At 46.4% G+C, this 21777-nt stretch overlaps 1 protein-coding gene across 1 annotated transcript in view; it reads left to right on the top strand.

Moving 5' to 3' along the window:
* Positions 1-15565, top strand: part of LOC126188351 (uncharacterized) — a 260603-nt gene extending 245038 nt beyond the window's left edge. The window contains exons 12-13 of the mRNA XM_049929950.1: positions 13919-14847; positions 14917-15565. Coding sequence (XP_049785907.1) covers positions 13919-14847; positions 14917-15162 — 1175 coding nt within the window. The 3' untranslated portion in view covers positions 15163-15565. The remainder of the gene's footprint in view (positions 1-13918; positions 14848-14916) is intronic.
* Positions 15566-21777: the final 6212 nt, after the last annotated feature.

The following is a 21777-nucleotide window of genomic DNA, read 5'->3' as shown; positions in this document are numbered from 1 at the left end:
TTACAAATGATTGAAGCGATTTCACAGCTCTACAATAACTTTATTATTTGAGATATTTTCACAATGCTTTGCACACACATACAAAAACTCAAAAAGTTTTTTTAGGCATTCACAAATGTTCCATATGAGCCCCTTTAGTGATTCGGCAGACATCAAGCCGATAATCAAGTTCCTCCCACACTCGGCGCAGCATGTCCCCATCAATGAGTTCGAAAGCATCGTTGATGCGAGCTCGCAGTTCTGGCACGTTTCTTGGTAGAGGAGGTTTAAACACTGAATCTTTCACATAACCCCACAGAAAGAAATCGCATGGGGTTAAGTCGGGAGAGCGTGGAGGTCATGACATGAATTGCTGATCATGATCTCCACCACGACGGATCCATCGGTTTCCCAATCTCCTGTTTAAGAAATGCCGAACATCATGATGGAAGTGCGGTGGAGCACCATCCTGTTGAAAGATGAAGTCGGCGCTGTCGGTCTCCAGTTGGAGACTCCAATGGAGTTAGCAGTTGGTGGATCTTTGTTGAACTTCCTCCTGAAGTGTCGTTGCACTGTTATGACTGACTGATGTGAGTGCATTTCAAGCACGACATACACTTTCTCGGCTCCTGTCGCCATTTTGTCTCACTGCGCTCTCGAGCGCTCTGACGGCAGAAACCTGAAACGCAGCTTCAGCCGAACAAAACTTTATGAATTTTTCTACGTATCTGCAGTGTGTCGTGACCATATGCCAATGAATGGAGCTACAGTGAATTTATGAAATTGCTTCAATCATTGGTAATAGCACTGTATTAGTATCAAGTACAGGATAGGAAGTTAGTTCTATGGGTATTCCTACTATTTGATCTACTGTTAGTCTACCATGCTATCTACTCTACCCTACTCTACTAACTGTTACATCCTGCAGCGTTACAGGTGTGCCAGTAAGAAGATATAAACCTACTATCTGTTGGCCGTGCCCACCGAGCTAATCCCAGTGGGCGTGCCCCTGGCACTGGGCTGGCCTTAACGCATATCGCTGTAGGTCTTTAAAAATATCCTACTATCCATTTCCTACAGGTAATTCTATCTACTAGGTCGTAATTAGTGTGCTTTGTCTATGATCGGTGAGTTCACACCCTCCCCCTATTCCTGGATGCGACGGATCCCGATCGTCTCGGCCAATACGCATCCTGGCGGAATGGGATGGTGCGTGATGTCACATTTTGGTTCTTTCACTACTCAATCTCCCTACGATATTCTCTCATGACTTTGGCGGATACCTCGCTGGCCAATTTATCAACGATAGTGAAGGTGATTGGGTCCCTAATTAGATGGAAGGTATCTGTATTTGGCAGTGAATTTCTTAACTGAGCGGCAACGTCGTCGAAAAGGGGACACTCGTAGACCACGTGATGCGGTGTACCTGTTTCGGCACCACAGTTACACGGGGGTGTCGCTCTTTTCCCGAAACGGCAGAGATATGCCGGATACTGGCCATGACCAGTAAAGAAGCGCAGCAGTCCCTTGCTCGGCTACAAATGCTTCATACTCAATCTTTCTTGGACGTTTCGTAAACGTTGGTATGTTCTTCTCCCTGTCTCATCCCCATCCCAGATTTCTTGCCAGAGTTGCATCCCCCTTCTTTTAATTTATATTTTATCCCCCACTCTGACCCCCGTAATATCCCCGGTTTTTTCGATCTGCCCCTTTTTTACCCAATACCATGCGGCCTGCTCCCTCATTTTTACACCTAGGGGGCACAGCCCCATGAGTATCAACAATGCTCCCCCTGGTGATGTACGATATACCCCGACTGAGCGTACTAGCATGTTCCGCTGTACTCTCCTCACAGCCATAGCAGGAACGACCCTTGTGAGCCTAGACTCTGGACCCGTAGCCCACGATGGAGACAAGGATTGTGTTGTGATAGAGTTTGATGAAGTTTGGCGGGAGATGAAATCGCCTATGGCTTATAGTGATAAGGTTATTTAGTACTTCTAGTGACCTATGCGTTGTGACTTCAATGTGCCGGACGAAGCTCCATTTTTCGTCTAGTACTACTCCTAAGTATCTTGCTTCCCGACGACGTAGTACTGGTGTGCCATCCATCCTGACTGCAGGGTTTCTGATCAGTTGGCCTTTAAGGAGTAAGTAGGTAGATTTATTTGGTGCGACTTTCTGTTTAGTTCTGTGGCACCACTGTGATAGTAATATCATGGTCCTATCTATTTTCGGCTCTAATTCCTCTCGGCTACGGCCGCCAACCAACAGGAGGAGGTCATCAGCGTAGGCTATCACCTCTAGCACATCTGCACAGTTCTCCAGGGTGTCAAGGAGAGGCTCCATATTGACATCACGAAAGAGTGGCCCCAGGACAGAGCCCTCTGGACACCCCTTCGTTATCTTTTTGCCCACTCTCCCGCTAGGGGATGATAGCCAGACCTCTCTATCCATACAATAGCTTCTGAGACATCCATATAGCGGCCCTGGACACTCCTTCTCTCGCAAGCGGGAGCAGAGCGAAGGCCACCACAGGTTGTCGAAGGCGCCACTGATGTCTACCATGATGCCAACTATGTACTTATGTATGGACGACACGCAGACCTCGGCCGCCATGGCGGTTGCGTCAGACGCAGAACGCCCGGGCCTGAAGCCGAATTGCCTGCTGCTCATCCCACAGAGCATCCGGTGTGCCATCAGCCTGTCAGCCAGCAACCTCTTCAGCAATTTTCCCAGCAAGTCCAACGGACATATAGGTTTTATAAAGTATTTTTTTTAAATTCTTTATTATCAAAACCATTATAATTATACAAATTAACCCACTACCTTACTACATTAGTGGGTCCTAACAATTATACATTTATATTGAAATGTTGCAGCTAGTTTAGTATTAGTTGGTGAGCTACAGTTTATATTAATATTAATAACAATGGGCATCTAATATCTACCTATACTACTTATTTCCTATTCCTATGACTAATTTAAATTGTATTCTGCAGCGTCACATGTGTGCCAGTAAAGATATAAACCTACTTGCATTTGCCTTGCTCTTCGAGCTAACCCCGAAGAGCATGCCCCTGGCACTGGGCAGGCCTCGATGTTAATTCGCTGCAGTCCCTATCTTAATTTCCTATAACTAAGTCCTACAAACTAACTTATCCTAAGTCAAATCCGGTGTGTGTCACGATCGGTGGTTGTTCCCTACTCCCCCTAGTCCTGCACGTGGCGGATTCCAACTTAGATGTAGTCGGCCAGTCCACGCACAGGTGGCATGGGAATAGGGCTCCTGGACGCAATTGGTGGTTATTGTATCTCACCTAAATAGTCAATTAGGACTTTTCGAGATACCTCGTTAGCCAAGGTGTTTAAGGTCTGAAATGTTTCCTCTTGTCTGAGTAGTTGGTATGTGTCGCGGTTGGGTAGTCTGTCTCGTAGTGTGTTGGCAACATCATTGAAGTGGGGACATTCGTAAACTACATTCTCGGGTGTACCCTCCGGATCACCACAGTCACACGCTGGTGTTGCCCTCTTCCCAAATCGACATAAATATGTCGGGTAGGGTCCATGGCCAGTGAGAAAGTGGATCAGCCCTCGCGTAGGCTCGAAGTACTTCAGTCCAAGTCGTTCCCTCACTTCGGGTAGGAACTGGAAGGTTCTTCGTCCAGTCTCTTCTGCCTCCCAAATCTCCTGCCAGAGCTCTTCCCCTCTTTCCCTTATCTCTCTTTTGTCCCTCAATCTAATACCCATGATATCAGCAATCTTCTCATTATTTCCCTTCTTGGCCCAATACCAAGCCGCCTGTTCTCTAATCTTTATGTCCAGAGGGCAGAGCCCCATTGTGATTAATAGGGCTCCCCCTGGAGATGTTCTATAGGCACCTACGGATCTTAATATCATGCTTCTCTGGACCCTTCTCACTGCCATGGCGGGCACAACCCTCGTGAGCCTGTGCGCCCAGACTCCCGAGCCGTAGCCCACAACTGAGGTTAAAATACTATTATGATAAAGTCTAATTAGGTGTGGAGGAAGATGGAACCTTTTGTGGCCTATGGAAATTAAGTTATTTAATATCTGAAGGGCTCTCTGGGTGACTGTTTCAATGTGCTTCCCGAAGCTCCACCTCTCATCAGTGATAACTCCCAGGTAGCGTGTCTCTCGTCGTCGGAGAACTGGTGATCCGTCTATTCTGACAGTCGGGTTTCTGATGAGATTTCCTTTTAGTAGCAAGTAGGTGGATTTACTAGGTGATATCGTCATTTTTGTCGCTTGGCACCACTTCTGGAATTTGTCTAATGCTGTCTCTATTTTTGGTTCAATGTCTTCGCGGCTACGGCCGCCAACCAACAGGAGGAGGTCATCTGCGTAGGCTATCACCTCTAGCACCTCATCGCTTTGTTGTAATCTATCTAATAAAGGTTCCATATGTATGTCCCAGAAAAGGGGTCCTAAGACGGAACCTTGGGGACATCCTTTGGTAATTATCTTTCCGATTCTTTCGCTAGATGATGATAACCAGACCTCCCGATCATTGCAATAGCTCCTCAGGCAACCATATAGCGGCCCTGGACACTCTTTCTCCCGCAAGCAGGAGAAGAGCGAAGGCCACCAAAGATTGTCGAAGGCGCCACTGATTTCAACCATGATGCCAACCACGTATTTGTGCGGGGTCGAGCTGCAGACCTCGGCCGCCAGGGCGATTGCATCAGATGCTGACCGCCCCGGCCTGAACCCGAACTGCCTGTCGCTCACCCCGCACAACACTCGGTGTGCCGTCAATCTGTCAGCCAGCAGTTTCTCTAATATTTTGCCAAATATGTCCAACAGGCAAATCGGCCTGTATGATTTCACATCTGCAGGGTCCTTGTCCATTCCTTTTTTTATAATTATTACGTTTGCCGTTTTCCATCTCTTCGGAAATTTTCTCTGTCGGAGACATTCGTTGTAGAGATGTGTTAGTGGCACAGTTAGCTGAGGCGCCAGAAACTGCACTACCTCCGCCACAATGCCGTCCGGCCCAGATGCTTTTCCTTTTTTCAATGATCTTATATGGGTTGCCACCTCCTCCTCTGAAAAGGGGTAGACAGCCGTCTCATTACCGTATTCCTCTTGATCTTCATTTCTGAGTTGTTTCTGCCCCTCTGTTTCCCCTTCCGCATTGTCGTCAGGCAACAGGGACCGGAGGAGGACCCCCGCAGTTTCCTGCCAGGACTCCGTCATCCTGTCCCCGTACCTGACTGTTGATAGCTCCAGAGGAGAGCGGATTTTTTCCCTTACCAGCTTGTATGGAAGCCCCCATGGGTCCGTGACTAGCTGATTAAGCACGAAATTCTCCCAACTTCTCATCCTGACTTCGCGTAGTTCCTTTTGGAACTTCAGCTTTTCCTCCCTGTATAATATCTGCCACCTTTGGCGTTCCTGCCAGACGACACTGCGCTGGTAGTGCCTCCTTAGCCTTCTGACAGACCGACGCAGTTCACCTAGTTCAGCAGTCCATGGTGACGGAGAGGCCGCCATGGCCCTCCTCCTTGTAGGTACGGCTGCCTTCACCGCTCTTGTCACTGCATTCACCAGTTCCTCTGTTCTCTGGTCAACGTCTATGTCTAGATACATGTCACCTTCCGGTAATGGAGGAATGTCACACTCCCTCGCTAGGCGCTCCCAGTCAGCTCTTCTATAATTCAATTGCACCTCCCACCCCGTGGCCCAGCGGCACTCTCTTTCTCCCAAGGTAAAGGATATCAAGTTGTGGTCGCTTCTGGTGGCATTCTCTAGGACTCTCCAATTTTGAATAAAATTAGCCATATTTGGTGTTACGAGGGTCACATAAATATTTGTGCCCTGTCCTCCCCCTGCAGCGTAGGTAGGAGGATTGCCAGGCCTGTTTGCCACCACAAGTTGTGATGCCATTATGAGTTCCTCAATTTTTTCACCGTTGGCATCCCTTGTGCCACTGTACCACAGGGGGGATTTTGCGTTAATGTCAGCTGTTACTACAACTTTTCTTCCCTGCAACGCCGTGGTGACTCTAGCCAGGTGGTCTATGTAGAGATCAATGTTGTCCCCATACTGGAAATACATGTTTATGAGAATTATTGTTCCCATGGGGGTTTGAAGCTCCACGACGTTGCAGTGGCTAGTTGTGAATTGTGATAGTGTGGTGACTCTGAGGAGTTTATTAGTGATTATGATTGCCGCCTTCGGGTCATCTCCTCTGCTGACTATTTGCTAGCCCGCAGCAGCAAAAGCTATTTTTCCAGCCAGGGAGTATGGCTCCTGTAGACAGAGTACATCTAGTCTCCTCTCCTCCACCTCCCTTCGGAGCTCCTGCATGACGAGTCTGCTATTATGACTGTTAAGCTGTCCAATGGTTATTTTCGTCATTAAGGGTAGTACGTATGTATTCGGTCATGTGGCCATGTCTTATTCCAGTCGAAAGCAATTCGTCCGTGTGCTATTACTGATTGCTCGTAAATTTCATTAAGGTCAAATTTCTCACCTCGTCTGTCGAAAACTTTCTTGAGCAGATCACGCAAGGCTCCGAAGTCGGTGGGGAGATTCACTGATTTTAGCTGGATTCTGTCAACAGCCTCCATAACCGAGAAGGTTACCTTTCTCCCTTCTTCATGTCCTACCCGGACCACGTGTCGTAAGGCAGTGGTCAGGGTTGCCGGCTGCTCCAGTCTGGATAATTGCATAGTATACTCCAAGTTGGGGTATACCCTCACCGGATCGACCGGTGGGACTCTGACAATTGGTGAGCTTTGTACAGTGGGGCTCGTGCATGAGCTTGTCACTGTATTTTCTTGAATGGGTAGTTGATTAATATGCTTGATGTGATTGTCTTTTGGCGTTACGGTGTGATTGTCTTTTGGCGTTACCACAGTCATAGGATGCCATTGCCGTTGTTGATGTATTATCGGCTTTATTCCCCGGCTTCCAGAGGAGAGAGTTTCAGTCGTGAGGGGGAGATTGGTTTGTATACCAATGTCCATTGTTGGAAAATCAGTCTGAGTTGCTTTGTCTTGTATTTCAGTTCTAATGGCGCCGGAGAGCGACCTCAGAAACTCCTTAAATCTGTTTGCCCTCACGGCATCCCTCCTCCTTTTGCTCGGGGACTTCCGTTTTGGCATCCTATTTGGTAAACCTGGCTCAGCCATAGTCTGTTCTGGAGATGAGTCTTTGCTCAAGCATTCTATATGTAGGGCAATTCCTGCCTGTGGCTCCGCAAGACTTCTTACCTCTATTCTTACACGGTATGCAGACCGCCGCCGCCTTACAATCTTTGCGGCTATGACCATGTTCTCCACATTTAGTGCATGCCGGCTCCCTGGTGCACAACCTTAAGACGTGATCCAGGTCACCACAGTTGTGGCAACGAGGTACCACGACATAGTCTCTAGCGTTAACGGCGTGAAAGCCAATATATATTCTGCCCATTGTTGTAATGTTCCGCCACATTTGCGCTGACACCTCGGCGACGTGATGAACAACATCACGACCCCGTGGCCCAGTCTTAAATTTTAGTTTAAAACAGTTCTTGAATTCTTCTTCATTAATTTCCTCAAAATTTTGCAGCCTAATTGTTTCTATTAATTCTTCATTAGTCATTATTGATGGTACATCATATAATATGACTAAAGGATTACGTTTCCTCGGTGGTTCGCATTTGACCACCGAGTTCAGTTTTTGGTTGTTCAACAGTTTTTCTTTATCATTCTCAGAAGCAACTTCAACTATGACAGAATTTCTACTTGGTTTTACTCTTTTAATTCGTATCTTGTCTTTAACAGGATCAATGCTTTTTGTGAAAAGTTCTTGGATCTTTTTGACACTGGTGTCCTGCCCAGGTAGTGTCCTGAGGAAAACTGCCGTGTCAGTTCTCTTGGTGATTCTGTCTATTGTGTCTTTGGTCGAGTTTTGTGGGCGCTTTGTGGGCGCTTGCGGGGCCACAGCTGCCCACGTCTTAGCTGGTTGTCTCCTTAATCTATCATTCTCTTTTTCGAGTTCCTCAGCCCTTCCTTCTAGTTTGGCGTGGGCTATAGCCCATGCTGCCAACTCATTCTTAATAATGGCAAGACCAGCTTGGCTTATCTTGCCGTTTTTAATTTGTTGCTGTTTCATTCTTCGCCTGTCCCTGCTCGTCCTGGGGAGAGGGATCAGGCGCAATGGAAGCTCGTTGAGGCGCACACGTATCACTCGTTTCGTTAGTAGCCATGATTGACGAGTGATAAAAGAGAAGTGGGAGCCCGTCTCTTGCCCCGGACCGGCTCCCCTGGCATGGGGGGAGACTTCTGCAGCTCGCCCACCGACCTCGCCCCTAGGTCAAGGGCACTTCCGAGCTGCCAGGTTCAGCGCACCGTCGCCAGTGCACTGGTCCTCGTCGGTGTCCCCGTCATAGACGATTTCACGCGACGCTCCTCGGCAACTGCACCCCGCACTCCGGAGAGGCGGATGCACCTCTCGCCCTTCGCCGCCTACTTGCCCGAGTTTCCACCATCTGGCCAAGGACCCACTCCTACTCAGGTGGTGGGTCGGTCCCCCAGTCGTTCGGCGGTCTGGGCCCATCTAACCTGGCCCAGGCGATGTCACCACCTCCTGGGTTTGGCAAAACATGCCCCGGTTACCCAGGGGCGCGGCGAAGCGCCCTTGCCGACTCGCGCCGCGATCCCACGCCGACAAACGAGATCGCCGGCATGCAGAGCACGTGCTGGTCTGTACCCTGCGAACAGAAAGGGACTGGTGTTCGGTCCCTCGACACAGCTCCCCCTGTGCCACGCACCCTTCGCTTTCGCATCGGGTTGGGTCGCAGCTCTCCCTTTTGACGCAAGGCAGAATGCCGAGCTTGACGTCTGGCACCACGGGAAGGCGGAAAGAGCCACTTGGGAAGGAGAGGCTGTAAGAAACGCATCACTTCTCCGAGTGAGGACGGCCGCGGCACGCTCGACGTGAAGCGATACGCTCCAGTGCGAGCTTCCGTGCCTTACGGCGCGCCGGCAACGGGCGGGCCCGCACCGAAACGCGCCGTCAAGCGACTGACCTCACGCCAGACGTTATAAAGTATTTGCAGAAATTCATGTTACCATGAAACTTCCTGTCAGATTAAAACTGTGTGCCGGACCGAGACTCTAACTCGGGACCTTTGCATTTCGCGGGCAAGTGCTCTAACAACTTCATGTTACCATCATTCTACACTACTAACCGAACGATTTAATGTAGGACAGATATCCGTAAGTAAAGGGTGACAATTATTTAACTATATGAAGAAAACATAAATTACTTACAAACTACGATGTGTACACACTTTATTCAACATGTAACCATCACTACAGGTATTCGGATTTAGGTTATGACATGTTCAATATGCCTGCCATCATTGGCGATGATATGGCGCAGACGAATAGCCAAATTCTGCATGACCCGCTGAAGTGTAAGAACATCGATGCTGTCGATGACCTCCTGAATGGCTGTTCTCAGCTCACCAATGGTTTTGGAGTTATTGCTGTAAACCTTGTCTCTAATATCGCAGCACAAAAAGGAGTAGCATGTGTTCAGATCCGGAGAATCTGGCGGCCAGTCGAGGCCTGTGCCAGTCGCCTCTGGGCACCGCAGAGCCAGAATGCGATCCCCAAACTGCTCCTCCAGGACATCAGACACTCCCCTGCTTCAACGGGTCGAGCTCCGTCTCACGTGAACCACATCGTGTCGAAATCAGGGGTCACTTTGGATAATGGGGATGAAATCGTATTCCAAAACCTTCAAGTACCGTTCGGCCATCAAGGAATATCGCACTGATTACTCCGTGACTGAACATTGCACACCACACTATCACCCATTAAGGGTGAAGATACTTCTCGATCGCGAAATGTGGGTTCTCAGTCTCCCAAATGTGCGAATTTTGTTTATTGACGAACCCATCCAAATGATAGTGGGCTTCGTCGCTAAACCAAACGATGCATGTGCATATTGATTCCCTTCGTGCCCTGCGACCAACCGTGCAGTTTAAATGTTCCAACGTAAACCATTCAGACGTTATGACGATTTTATTTCACATAGTTCAATAACTGTCACCCTGTATGTAGTGCAATGCATAGACGTACAACATCCCTTCACGTTTTTATGTAAATTCTTCTTCAGAAAGACAAATTTTTACTTGAATACGGCGTTTAACCTGTTAATCTATCCTACCAAGATGTTTTCATTATATCCACACATATTTTAAAAATGTATGTGTGTGTGTTCCAATCTATTCTTAAAGTAATTGATCGATATGAACCAAACTTGGCACACACACGACTTACAGTCTGATAAGAATGGCTGTGGACGGTAAGAACCACCTACCTATCAAAGGGATGGGGCTTGGGGGCGAAAAAGAAGTGTAGCCCACAAACCGCAAATACGCAGACACTATTTACCCATTATTTGAGAATACTGAAGTTTTTCGCATGGAAAGAATGCACTGAAAGAATGCACTGAAAGAAATGTACTCCCGAAATTTTAGCTCGTAAGGCACACTGCAAGTATTTTTTAAAAATTGTTAAAGTTACTCACTTTTGTCACATGATGGACCTCCAATAACAGCGGTTTGTACAGCCCCTCCTGTGCAGCGCGCGCCGGCGAATAAGGAATAACAATAGAACGTAACTCCGCGTAGCGCAAAGTTCAAATTAAACACTTAAACCATACCAAAATAGTCTCAAAATCATTAAGTTTTTGAATAATTTTCAGTCTATATCAACAGGTAAATTGTTGCGGATGTAATCGTTAAACGAGTAGCAGAGCAAAGAAAATCAATGTAGTGCATGATATTACATTACAGACGACTTCCATCCGTCGGGACTTTAATTTGTTGACCTTAAATATTTTATAACAATTCTTGAATCACAGTTCTTATGATAATTTTTGAGTAACATATATTTTGGTAACGATGAAACAGTTCTTACTGTAAAATATAAACTTTCTCGGCCAAAAGTGTCACAGTTAATAAAACGTTCTGGGCTGTTATACCGTGGTCGAATGGATTTCACCTTAAAATCCAACGTTTCGTCCCCACCTGCGGAGGACATTTTCAAAGGATATCGTAGCTCCTTTGAATGAAAATTCACACCATGGCTCGCGAGCTAGGGTGTGAATCGGACATTCATCATACCGCTGGAACAACTTAATAGTTTGCGGCTACAACATTCATAAGTACGATGACGAGTGAAACTAGAACATTTCAGTCACAGTTAATGAAAGTCGGACTGACGTGCCTAGAACCACTCGGCCACAGCAGCCGGCGAAATGTGATACAGACAGTGCGCGAATGTAATACGAGAATTGTTGCTAATCGCAATAGGTCGTCCACTGTAGTTAGGACCGCACCAGCCCGCAGTCATGTTCAGCGGAGCCGATACTGAAGCACGAGCACAGGGGGCTGTGCGGAAGATGGCGAGTGTGTGTTTGCTGTCTTCCGTGTAGGGCAAATTGTTACAAATAATTCACTGTTCTACAAAAAAAACCTTCTTTTCCATTTCTGATAAAAAATATTGTGATCCTAGTTGTATTTTGAGTGCTGAATTGAAAACTGTTTTTGGTTCTTTTCTGTCAGGGATAGTTTATGAGTAATCGCAATTTTATTTCTCTTTTCAGTTTCTGATATAGTGCAGCAAACATGAGGTGAATTTCGACAAACAAATGCACATCTTTATGATGTTATAAGTTCATCACATTAATGAAGGGTGGGATCTAACATATAACACGGTAACCTTTGTGTATACACTTTGAAGCATTTATTTGACGTGAGAAATTACAGAAAATTGACAAACAATGAGCCACTGCCTTGTAATGCACATCATTTTTTGTCTTGTATTGTGAATCTTTCTTCTCTCGAATGATATTCCAGCAATAATCTGCTAACATAGAAGGTACCCACTTCACTTCATAGCGCCTTTCTATGATAGATATGTCTTTATGGAATCTTTCCCCATGTTCATCCGATACGTCACTACAACTCTCTGTGAAGTAGTCCAGATGAGAGTCCATCATATGTACCTTGAAAGACATATTGCACCCCGAATCTTGATATGCTTTGATCATATCCTTCACCATTGCTTTGTAGTTAGTAGCTCTTCTTCTTCAGGAAGTTTTCCGACACCACATTGAAACAGTCCCATGCGGTTTTTTCTTTATCAGTTAAACATGCTTCAAAATTTGCATCTTTTTGCAGTTCCCTGATTTGTGGGCCCACAAATACACCTTCCTTTATTTTTGCAGCTGAAAGACGGGGGAATTTGGTAGCTAGATATGCAAACCCACAACCTGTTGGATCCATGGCCTTCACAAATTGTTTCATCAGGCCAAGTTTGAGGTGAAGCGGTGGAAGTAGTATATATTCAGAAGCTACCAGACTTTCACGTTGTACATTCTTTTCGCCAACTTTTTATCTTCGCCTAGGCCATTTCTTTTTCGCGTAGTGAGAATTTCGGTCTTTACTATCCCACTCGCAAAGAAAACAGGCATACTTTGTGTAGCCTTGTTGCATTCCTAGTACCATAGCAATTACCTTGAAATCTGCACATATTTTCCATTTGTGTTCATTGTATTTTAATGAATTTAGTATCCTTTGTACGAATTCGTAATTCTCTTTTGTCAAACTAGCGTAAGCTACTGGAACAGAGGGTATTTTATTTCCGTTATGGAGCAAAACACCCTTCAGACTTGTTTTCGATGCATCTATGAAAAGTCTCCACTCCTGTGAAATATAAGTGAAATTCAACCGTGCTCGGAAATATGACAGATAGTTACTTGTCAGCCAAAACAGCCACTCGTTAAGACTGACACAAATTGCGGCTAACACCACTGTTGTAAACTCGATGCCATGAATTGTGAATATACATATACATACATATTACATAAAAAGTATCCCTGACAACGATATTTTGTTTACATGTTTGAATTTCCGACGGTAAAATGGTCTAGAAGCACATAGTTTCATATCAGAAATAGAACACATGTCGAACAGTAATATACAGGGCTATTACAAATGATTGAAGCGATTTCATAAATTCACTGTAGGTCCATTCATTGACATATGGTCACGAGACACTACAGATACGTAGAAAAACTCATAAAGTTTTGTTCGGCTGAAGCCGCACTTCAGGTTTCTGCCGCCAGAGCGCTCGAGAGCGCAGTGAGAGAAAATGGCGTCAGGAGCCGAGAAACTTGTTTTCAGTGATGAAGCAACATTTTTTCTTAATGGTGAAGTGAACAGACACAATGTGCCAATCTGGGCAATTCAGCAAAAGTTAACGTGTTTTGTGCAATCTCACGGTTTAAAGTTTATGGCCCCATTTTCTTCTGCGAAAAAACGTTACAGGACACGTGTCATGCTGGAAAATTGGCTCATGCCACAACTGGAGACCGACAGCGCCGACTTCATCTTTCAACAGGATGGTGCTCCACCGCACTTCTATCATCATGTTCGGCATTTCTTAAACAGGAGATTGGAAAACCGACGGATCGGTCGTGGTGGAGATCATGATCAGCAATTCATGTCATGGCCTCCACGCTCTCCCGACTTAACCCCATGCGATTTCTTTCTGTGGGATTATGTGAAAGATTCAGTGTTTAAACCTCCTCTACCAAGAAACGTGCCAGAACTGCGAGGTCGCATCAACGATGCTTTCGAACTCATTGATGGGGACATGCTGCGCCGAGTGTGGGAGGAACTTGATTATCGGCTTGATGTCTGCCGAATCACTAAAGGGTCACATATCGAACATTTGTGAATGCCTAAAAAAACTTTTTGAGTTTTTGTATGTATGTGCAAAGCATTGTGAAAATATCTCAAATAATAAAGTTATTGTAGAGCTGTGAAATCGCTTCAATCATTTGTAATAACCCTGTATTTTGTTTTTTTGTGGTCATACATTTTGATAATAAATGTTCTGCACATCAGCACTACCGCAGCAGCAGCAGAAGCAGCCGCCACAAGAAACAGCTCTGCAGAACCGAGAGCCGCAGGATGCAGCTTCTGAGGACAAAGAGAGGGCGGAGGAGGAAGAGGACGAGAGGGAGGACGAGGAGGCGCAGCTGCGCGCCGCGGCGGAGGCGGCCCGCCGGCGCCGGATCGCCATGGCGTCGCGCCAGGCGTCGCTGGAGGAGGAGGCGGCGATGCGGCAGGCCGTGTCCAGCCACTACGGCGAGCTCATCAGCGACCTGGCGTCGCGGCGCTCGCTGCGCCCGCGCGCCTACGCCGCGCTGCTCGACGCCGACCAGCTCAAGGCGGCCGCCGACGACGCGGAGCGCCGCCAGGCGTCTCCCGTCCCGGAGGAGGACGCCGTCGAGTCCGCGGAGGAGGAGGAGGCGCCGCCCGAGCACGAGCTGAAGGGCATCCTGAAGAGCGCCAAGGTGGCAGAGCCCGCCACTCCAGCTGCGGCCAGAGCGCCGCCGCGGCGGATGTCCTCCGAGGAGGAGGAGAGGGAGAGGGAGGAGGAGGAGCAGGAGGAGGAGGTGCGGCAGAGGTTCCGCGAGGACACGCCGGTGGTGCGCGAGCGGCTGGGCGGCGCGAGCCCGCTGCGCTCGCTGGGCCGGTCGCCGCTGCTGCTGCACCAGCTGGGCCGCAGCCGCTCCTCCGAGGACAGCTACAGCTACGACGACGACGAGGACGCGGGCCCGGCGACGGTGCCGGCGCGCTACCACCTGCTGGAGGAGGAGGAGGGCGGCCGCGAGCCGGCGCCCGTGCACCGCGACGACGGCGCGCCGCTGCGCATCCCGGCGCGCGCGCTGGCGCGCTCCTCGTCGCGCGAGGAGTCGGACGACGCCGACCCGGAGCGCGTGTACCGCGAGCGGCTGGAGCAGCTGCGGCGCGAGCAGCGCGAGTGGGAGGCGCGCCGCCGCCGCGAGGAGCAGCTGTGGCAGCTGCGCCGCCGCCAGCTGCAGCTGCTGCAGCCGCAGGCGCCGCCGCCGCCGCCGCCCGAGGTGGTGCGCCGGCGCGTGCGCTCGTGGTTCGAGTTCCTGAGCGACGCGGCGCTGCTGGGCGTCGCGTGCTGGCTCTACCTGTTCGTGGACGAGCTGCTGGTGGTGCCGCTGCTGGTGTTCCTCGTCTACGGCCAGCTCAGCGCCGCCGTCCGCCGCCGCCTGCCGCGCCTGCCGCGGCTCCCCTTCCGCCGCCGGCAGCCCGCACCGCCTCAGGACCAGTAGCCCTCCTACAGACCGACACCTCTGTCCGGGATCGAGAGTTCTGAATCCGCCCTAGTTATTCGTCAAGATGGTTCCAGTTTAATTACACAGTTGTCGAACTTTTTGGGGCCACTTGTTGACCTGTCGCCTGTCGCCTATCACCACTGGATCTCCCTCCGAGGTTTGCCGAGCGATTCGTCGGACGTTTCACCGGGCATTCTCAAAGAATCGACCTCCACTGCTGCTTTTGTATGTCCATCCTTTTAGCAGGAGGTCACTGGGACGACGGCCGTTTACTATCGCGTCAAAAAATAAAAACACTTACAGCCATCCTTACGATTTCAATTTATACTGGAACAAATAAGCCCTCGGTCACAAATATTAAGTCAAAATTGGCCTGGTTTCGACGCTACTATGAGCGTCGTCTTCAGAATTAGACTAACTGTTCTAAAACATACTAGATATATAGTACACTAATAAAATTAAAGTATTTACTGACTGGAAAAGATGCAGTACTTACAACTCACATATTAAGAAAGATTTGAGCCGGAAAGGCGACGTCATGAACAGTTGTGAGATGGCGAGCCGCTAAGGGCTGCTCGTACTGTGAACAAGGTTGCAACGAGACTCTTTTATTAATGTACTACATACCTAATATGTTTTAGTACAGTTAGTCTAATTCTGAAGACGACGCTCATAGTAGCGTGGAAACCAGGCAATTTTGACTTAATATTTGTAATAGAGGGCTTATTTGCTCCAATATAATTCTGACACGGTCACTGAACCTTAGCAGCTATGTTCCAAGTTTTAGATTTCAATTTATTTTGTCGCTACCAGTTTCAACACTTTATTATGTCATCTTCAGGCTGTCTTTGATGCGGTACAGGTTGATATGATCCCCATGCATAGCCCATCAGTTGCCACCATTACTGGATACGCAGATAATGTGTTGATGGTTGGAGTGCTGACACATTATCTGCGTATCCAGTAGTGGTGGCAACTGATGGGTTATGCATGGGGATCATATCAACCTGTACCGCATCAAAGACAGCCTGAACATGAGGCAATGAAGTGTTGAAACTGGTAGCGACAAAATAAACTGAAATCGTAAGGACGGCTGTAGGTGTTTTTATTTTTTTGTCCATTGCTACTGGCGATGACAGGCTCGACTCCAGTCCACCACCAACAATGGAGGTTGCATCTTTCAGACTTCCATCATCTTAGCTGGCGTAACGTGAGGAAAATCATTAATCAAACTTCGGACGAAGATCCAGAGACGAAAGCAAATAGGCAGTATAAAAGTTTAGTTATTTTGCTTCGTGAAATATAACTGGGATATGAATAATCTATGTAGAAATGGAAACAGCGACTTCTACAGACTACAAGCACAGCTTATAGTCCATTCAAACCGTTTCCCATCGCTGCACCGAACATCAGCAGCACATCAGGCACAGAAGTCTAGCGAAATCTGCTGTCGGAAAACACAGTCTTACGGATAAGCTCAAAATTTTGTGTCAGCAGACACGCGTTCTCCACACGCTCCAACCGACTGTCACTTCATAATCAGAAAGGGTGTGCCTCAGCTACATTAATGAAGGCACAGGATTCACATTGAGCACTGTCTGGAAGTGGGCACCAGACAATGAATGTCTGTGTGATAATTTTTGTTCTTTTAACTCTGCACCCAAGGAGTAGAGCGGTCTCTTTGACATGGGCCTGATACGTATTCACAGTTCTTTTCAGCAAACATCCCAGAAGGATGCAAATGTAGCAGCCGGAATCCCCACTGGGGACAATTGGGAGGGCACTTCAACTTCTGGCATTCGCCTAGTAACCAAGTGAAACCTTCAGGAAACCTTGACCAGAACCAGGGAATTAAAACTCTTTTAACTTACTCAAAATGAAAATTTAGCTACTGTTTATTGGCACATATGTATTTTTAGTGTGCATGTGTGCCACTGCATATGTCTTTATTGTTGTATATTTGTTTTTGGTGCGTGTATGTGACACTGTACGTGTGAGACTGTGTAGCCTGTTGTCCCATATCATTCGTCGTCATGGAGAGAAAGACGCTATTGAGTGACATTTCATCGTTGGCGTCAATAGAATCTATGACCGTAGTGGACACTACTAATTCTGTTAGTTTTTCGGCAGCCATTGATTTTACCAATAAAGACAGAAGTGGTTATTGTCAAACGCTCAGATTTTCATAGTTAATTAATGCAGCAAGCACACCGAGAACAGTATATGCACGTTATGAATTACGTAGATTATTCATATCCAATTTATATTTCATAAAATAAAAGTGTTTAACTGGGGTTCATCGTCTTAAATAACCCTGTGACAATTCCAGCCTTTTGTGAAACTTTTCCTCGAATGGCGAGGGTCATAAGCAGTTACTAAGTCCCCGTTATACAGCGCACGAACTTCCTTTTTTTTAACATTTGTCATCTAATTATGGCCCATGACCTAGAAACAAAAATGGACCATAGAATGTTTTACTTGATATACAACTAACTAACTACTTCAGTGAATATTTGATTACAGTTTTAAATCATAATACATTACGAATTATTGTATGGCCACTTAGCATGAACAGGTAAATCTTATCCAATATTTCCATTCTTGCCATAGAGAAAGCAGGCCTACTGACTTCTTTTTTATTTAACTGGAAACAACCTCACCAACAACAAAACCATTCGTCAAGAAACAAACATTCTTGTAATAAGCACTCTAAAGTATGACATTACACCTCAACAACTTTAAACCAGCCTCCTGTACCTGTTTACGGTGCAGACGATCACTCAGTTGTCCGTGAACCGTGCGACACGGATTTGGTAACTGCTTAGGTCCATCAGCTGCAGCGCCTTTGTAAGCTGTCTGTCGAAACACTGAGCAAAAAATAAAATCGCCGAGAGACTGGACACTCAAAAAATGTACCTCTACTTTCAGACATCCGCTGTGTCTTGCAGCACCAAATTTCTAAATAATAATAATAATAATAATAATAATAATAGAAACAGATCTCTGTAATGTCAGTTATTCTCGAATTTTCCTGCGTTACTTGGATTTGTACTTCTGAAATATTTTCTTGCATGTCTGAAACACTTTGTCATTTATGCATGTGGTAGGCAAAATTCTGAAACAGAGAAAAAAATTTTCTTGAATTTCTTTTTCGTGATAATGTGTATTTAGTACTCTTTGTATCCTGAATACGTAGACTCTAATGAGCTGCAAATTCCCATTGACCATAAAGTTATGTATAGATTTCATATGTACAGTTACATCAAGAAATCACTGGTTATTTCATCCTCCCCTAAATATCAGTGTTTTTCTAACGGAATTATTAAATATTCACTCTGTCAGAAACAAAGCCTAGAGCGAGAGAGGCATCGTATCGAATTCTGTAAGTTCTGTTTTTTTTCTTTTTTCTCTGCCATGTTTATCACATTACATTTGTAAAAGTGATCCATTTACATTTTAAAGCAAAATTACAGTTACTCCATAAATTATGAACACCGGAGGCCGCTGTGCAACTGGACTGAGACAGGGTCATTCAGTTCAGATTTAATCGAAAACTGTATTGCTATCGGCAGTTTTTGGAGATGTTCTGACTCTTCCAGATACATAGGGAAACCATATTACAGTTCTCAGAGCTTTCCCGGTACGTGGCTACTGGTGTTTGCGTTCACAGTGAATTTTAATTCTGGGTGGCGAAATACGAATTCCTCCGCGTGTGTAGAGCTGCCAGAACGTCATGAGGGATGCAGTTCTCTGTTATTCACAGCTGTCGAATGACCCGAGTAGCTGTCGTCTGTATATTTTAAGCCAACCTTGTAGTATACCTACACCTCCTCATCTAGCCATTGTACTTCGGAATCACCCTAATTGGTTTCCGTCGTTAACTGATGTCATACTGACAGCCCTGGACGGGCCCGTGTAGCACAGTACACCCACCCACGTGTGTCATGATTTGTGTGTTTTGTATAACGTAACTGATGACGTGGTTACGTCCGTTTTTGGAATTGGTGATAGCTCTAAAAACAGTTCTCTGTCCCTTTGGTGTCTAAATCAAAGGAATCCAAACACTGCCGCAAATGACGATTTCCGTCCTACTTTTTTTTTCCTTTTTTGTTTATCATTAGTAGAATATCGTACTTTCCCGGTTGATGTCATGTGAAACTGCTCATTGTGGTAGCACGGCAGCTAACACTTTACAGACGTTCTGTCCAAGAAATGTACACTGAACGATTTGCGGTGGAAACGTGTCATTTGTATCATCCACACACTGTAACAAAAAGAACAAATCTAGCGTTTTAGCAAGAGATCATTATATAGGGAGAAGGACGATGGAGTAGCCTATTCTTGTTGAGACCTAATTAAGACTTTACTACCAGAAGTAAACTTTTTAATGTCACTTGGAATAAACCGTAATATTCCCCTTCTCGTGTATTGTAACGACATTTAGTCTGATGAAATTTATTGTGCTACTTCGTTATTTTGGCGGACAGAATAATCAGATACATAAGTAACTAAAGGGGGGCGAGATAGGTGAAGGGGGAGGTGGGAGAGGAAAATCAGGAACCACCGAGAGTTTTCGCAACAGTAACAGTTCTTAACACCGAAGAACCAAGATATCAGCGATTGTGAACTTAATTGCTGACTGCTCCTTTGTTCCGGGAGTGATCTGCACACATCGATCGGCGATTCCGCTTGGCCTGACTCGCGCGACCGTGTATCCTTTTCGTGTGTGCCTGCTTTCTTCTGCAGACAACAGCTTGAATGGCCGTTGTCATCTCCACGGTCTAATTAAAGAGGGAACCTGCAGCCAGCGTTCAGCACAACAGAAATAAATACCTGTGCCCTCACTCAGAGCCGGCTATCTTTAGCGCGGTCCGCGGCGACTAACCCCCTCGAGATTGCTGCAGCTCGCTCCGAACGCTGGGCCCACGAACACGGTTCGTACCTCGCTCGCTACGTCAGCACTAAAACGTGACAAGACGTTTCTCTCCCATTTCATCCCAGCGAATATCTATCTGTTTGGATGGAGGCAAAAGATCTCTACACTGTGAACAAACACAATCTCGTCGCTATTCGTGGCTGGAAACGAAGCAGCGAAATTCGTAAAACTGACTTTTCAGTTACGTGTTCAGTGTCGTAATTTCTCCCTCCTTCTTGCTAAAACTTGCGTGGCTATTCTGTGCTAACCGCTCCACACTGTATGCTGCACGATATAGATAACTACAAATGAACGACAAGGGGAAACGCTGGTAGCTGCCTGGATCGCAAGTACTACGCTTCTGTCGCAGTTTCTATGACATCTTACGGTCGCGAAAGGTAAACATGGCACCCCAAACATTTGTAAATCGTTAGTTAGTTCACTGTTTACGTTACCTGCTCTTGTAATGAAAGACATCCTTAGTGCTTAATTCCTTCCGAAAATAGTTTCTTCATCAAGGAAAGAGGAAGGCTTGTCAAACTGTCTGCAAGTATGTGCATGACATTTGTAAATTATTTGTCTTGTTTGTAAAATAAATTACGAGAAAAGTCCTCTTGTTGTTTTATCTAACAGTCTTCGTACAGTTTATGGTAATCACCCGTCAGCAGCAAATTGCAGGCACACCGCCGCTGCAGTGGATGCAGACTGGAGTCCGTCGTACGCCGAGTACTGCTGTCACATGTAACACTATAAACCACCAAGTGTTTCCATGTTTGTCGTACACCAGGAATTTCAAGAAATAGAGAGTCTTGGGACGAAGGAGGCATGACAACATACAGCAGCGCGAACATTTGACAAACTTCCTGCAGATTAATACAGAGTGTCGAACCGAATCGCGAACCTATGTCTTTGTATCAATTTAGGAAGCTGAAGGTCATCCAGACGGATCATAGTTACTTTTTACGAATTCATGTATTTTCCGGTAGAGTTTTCGGAGTAAGTGTAATGTGTTAGAAATTTTCTTACCGATTCAACGTAAAAAATTGCTGTCTTGGAATTCACTTTGTCCCTGTCACTTAGACGTTTTCTCCGCAGCCAGTTGTACCACAAGTGCGACTCGCAGATTGTTAAAACTGTTAAAGCGCATAACACCCACAAACCGAGAATCGACAAGACTGAATGTCTTTCCCTCTTCCTCTTGGTAATAGCCAATGCTTCCACAACAATATCTGAATCTCCATGTCACGGGAGTCTTTAAGAAATAATAATCTACACGTGCCTCTGCATCTGTTTACATGTGCCGTTGCTGCTCTACTCCTAAGACCACCGTCCACAATGAAACAACGGGCCTTACTGCCATTACTGACACTATTTTGTTTCATGTATTTATTCTGTAACGACCTCCACGACTTCACTGATACACGTACGTGTTTGGCGGAGAGTAGTGAGTACAAGTCTTATTTTCTGATCTTCCTGTTCTCTGTGCTCATGATACGGTCAGAAAGCTACGCCGCCAGCTCTTTTGTTAATGTTAGAATCACTTGCCATTAAAAAAATGCTTCTTGCTTTAATATTCATGGCGCTTACGTCATAAATGAGGAATTTTCATGGACGATGTAGAGAGGAACACAGACAAAAGATAAGGGACTTCAGCTTGACAAGCCAAAATGTGTAATAAATGTTGAGTCCAGGTTAGA

The sequence above is a fragment of the Schistocerca cancellata genome, chromosome 5, assembly GCF_023864275.1.
Source record: "Schistocerca cancellata isolate TAMUIC-IGC-003103 chromosome 5, iqSchCanc2.1, whole genome shotgun sequence".
Lineage (NCBI taxonomy): Eukaryota > Metazoa > Arthropoda > Insecta > Orthoptera > Acrididae > Schistocerca > Schistocerca cancellata.
Note: the sequence above shows the minus strand (reverse complement) of the source record. Positions and strands in the feature narration are given on the sequence as shown.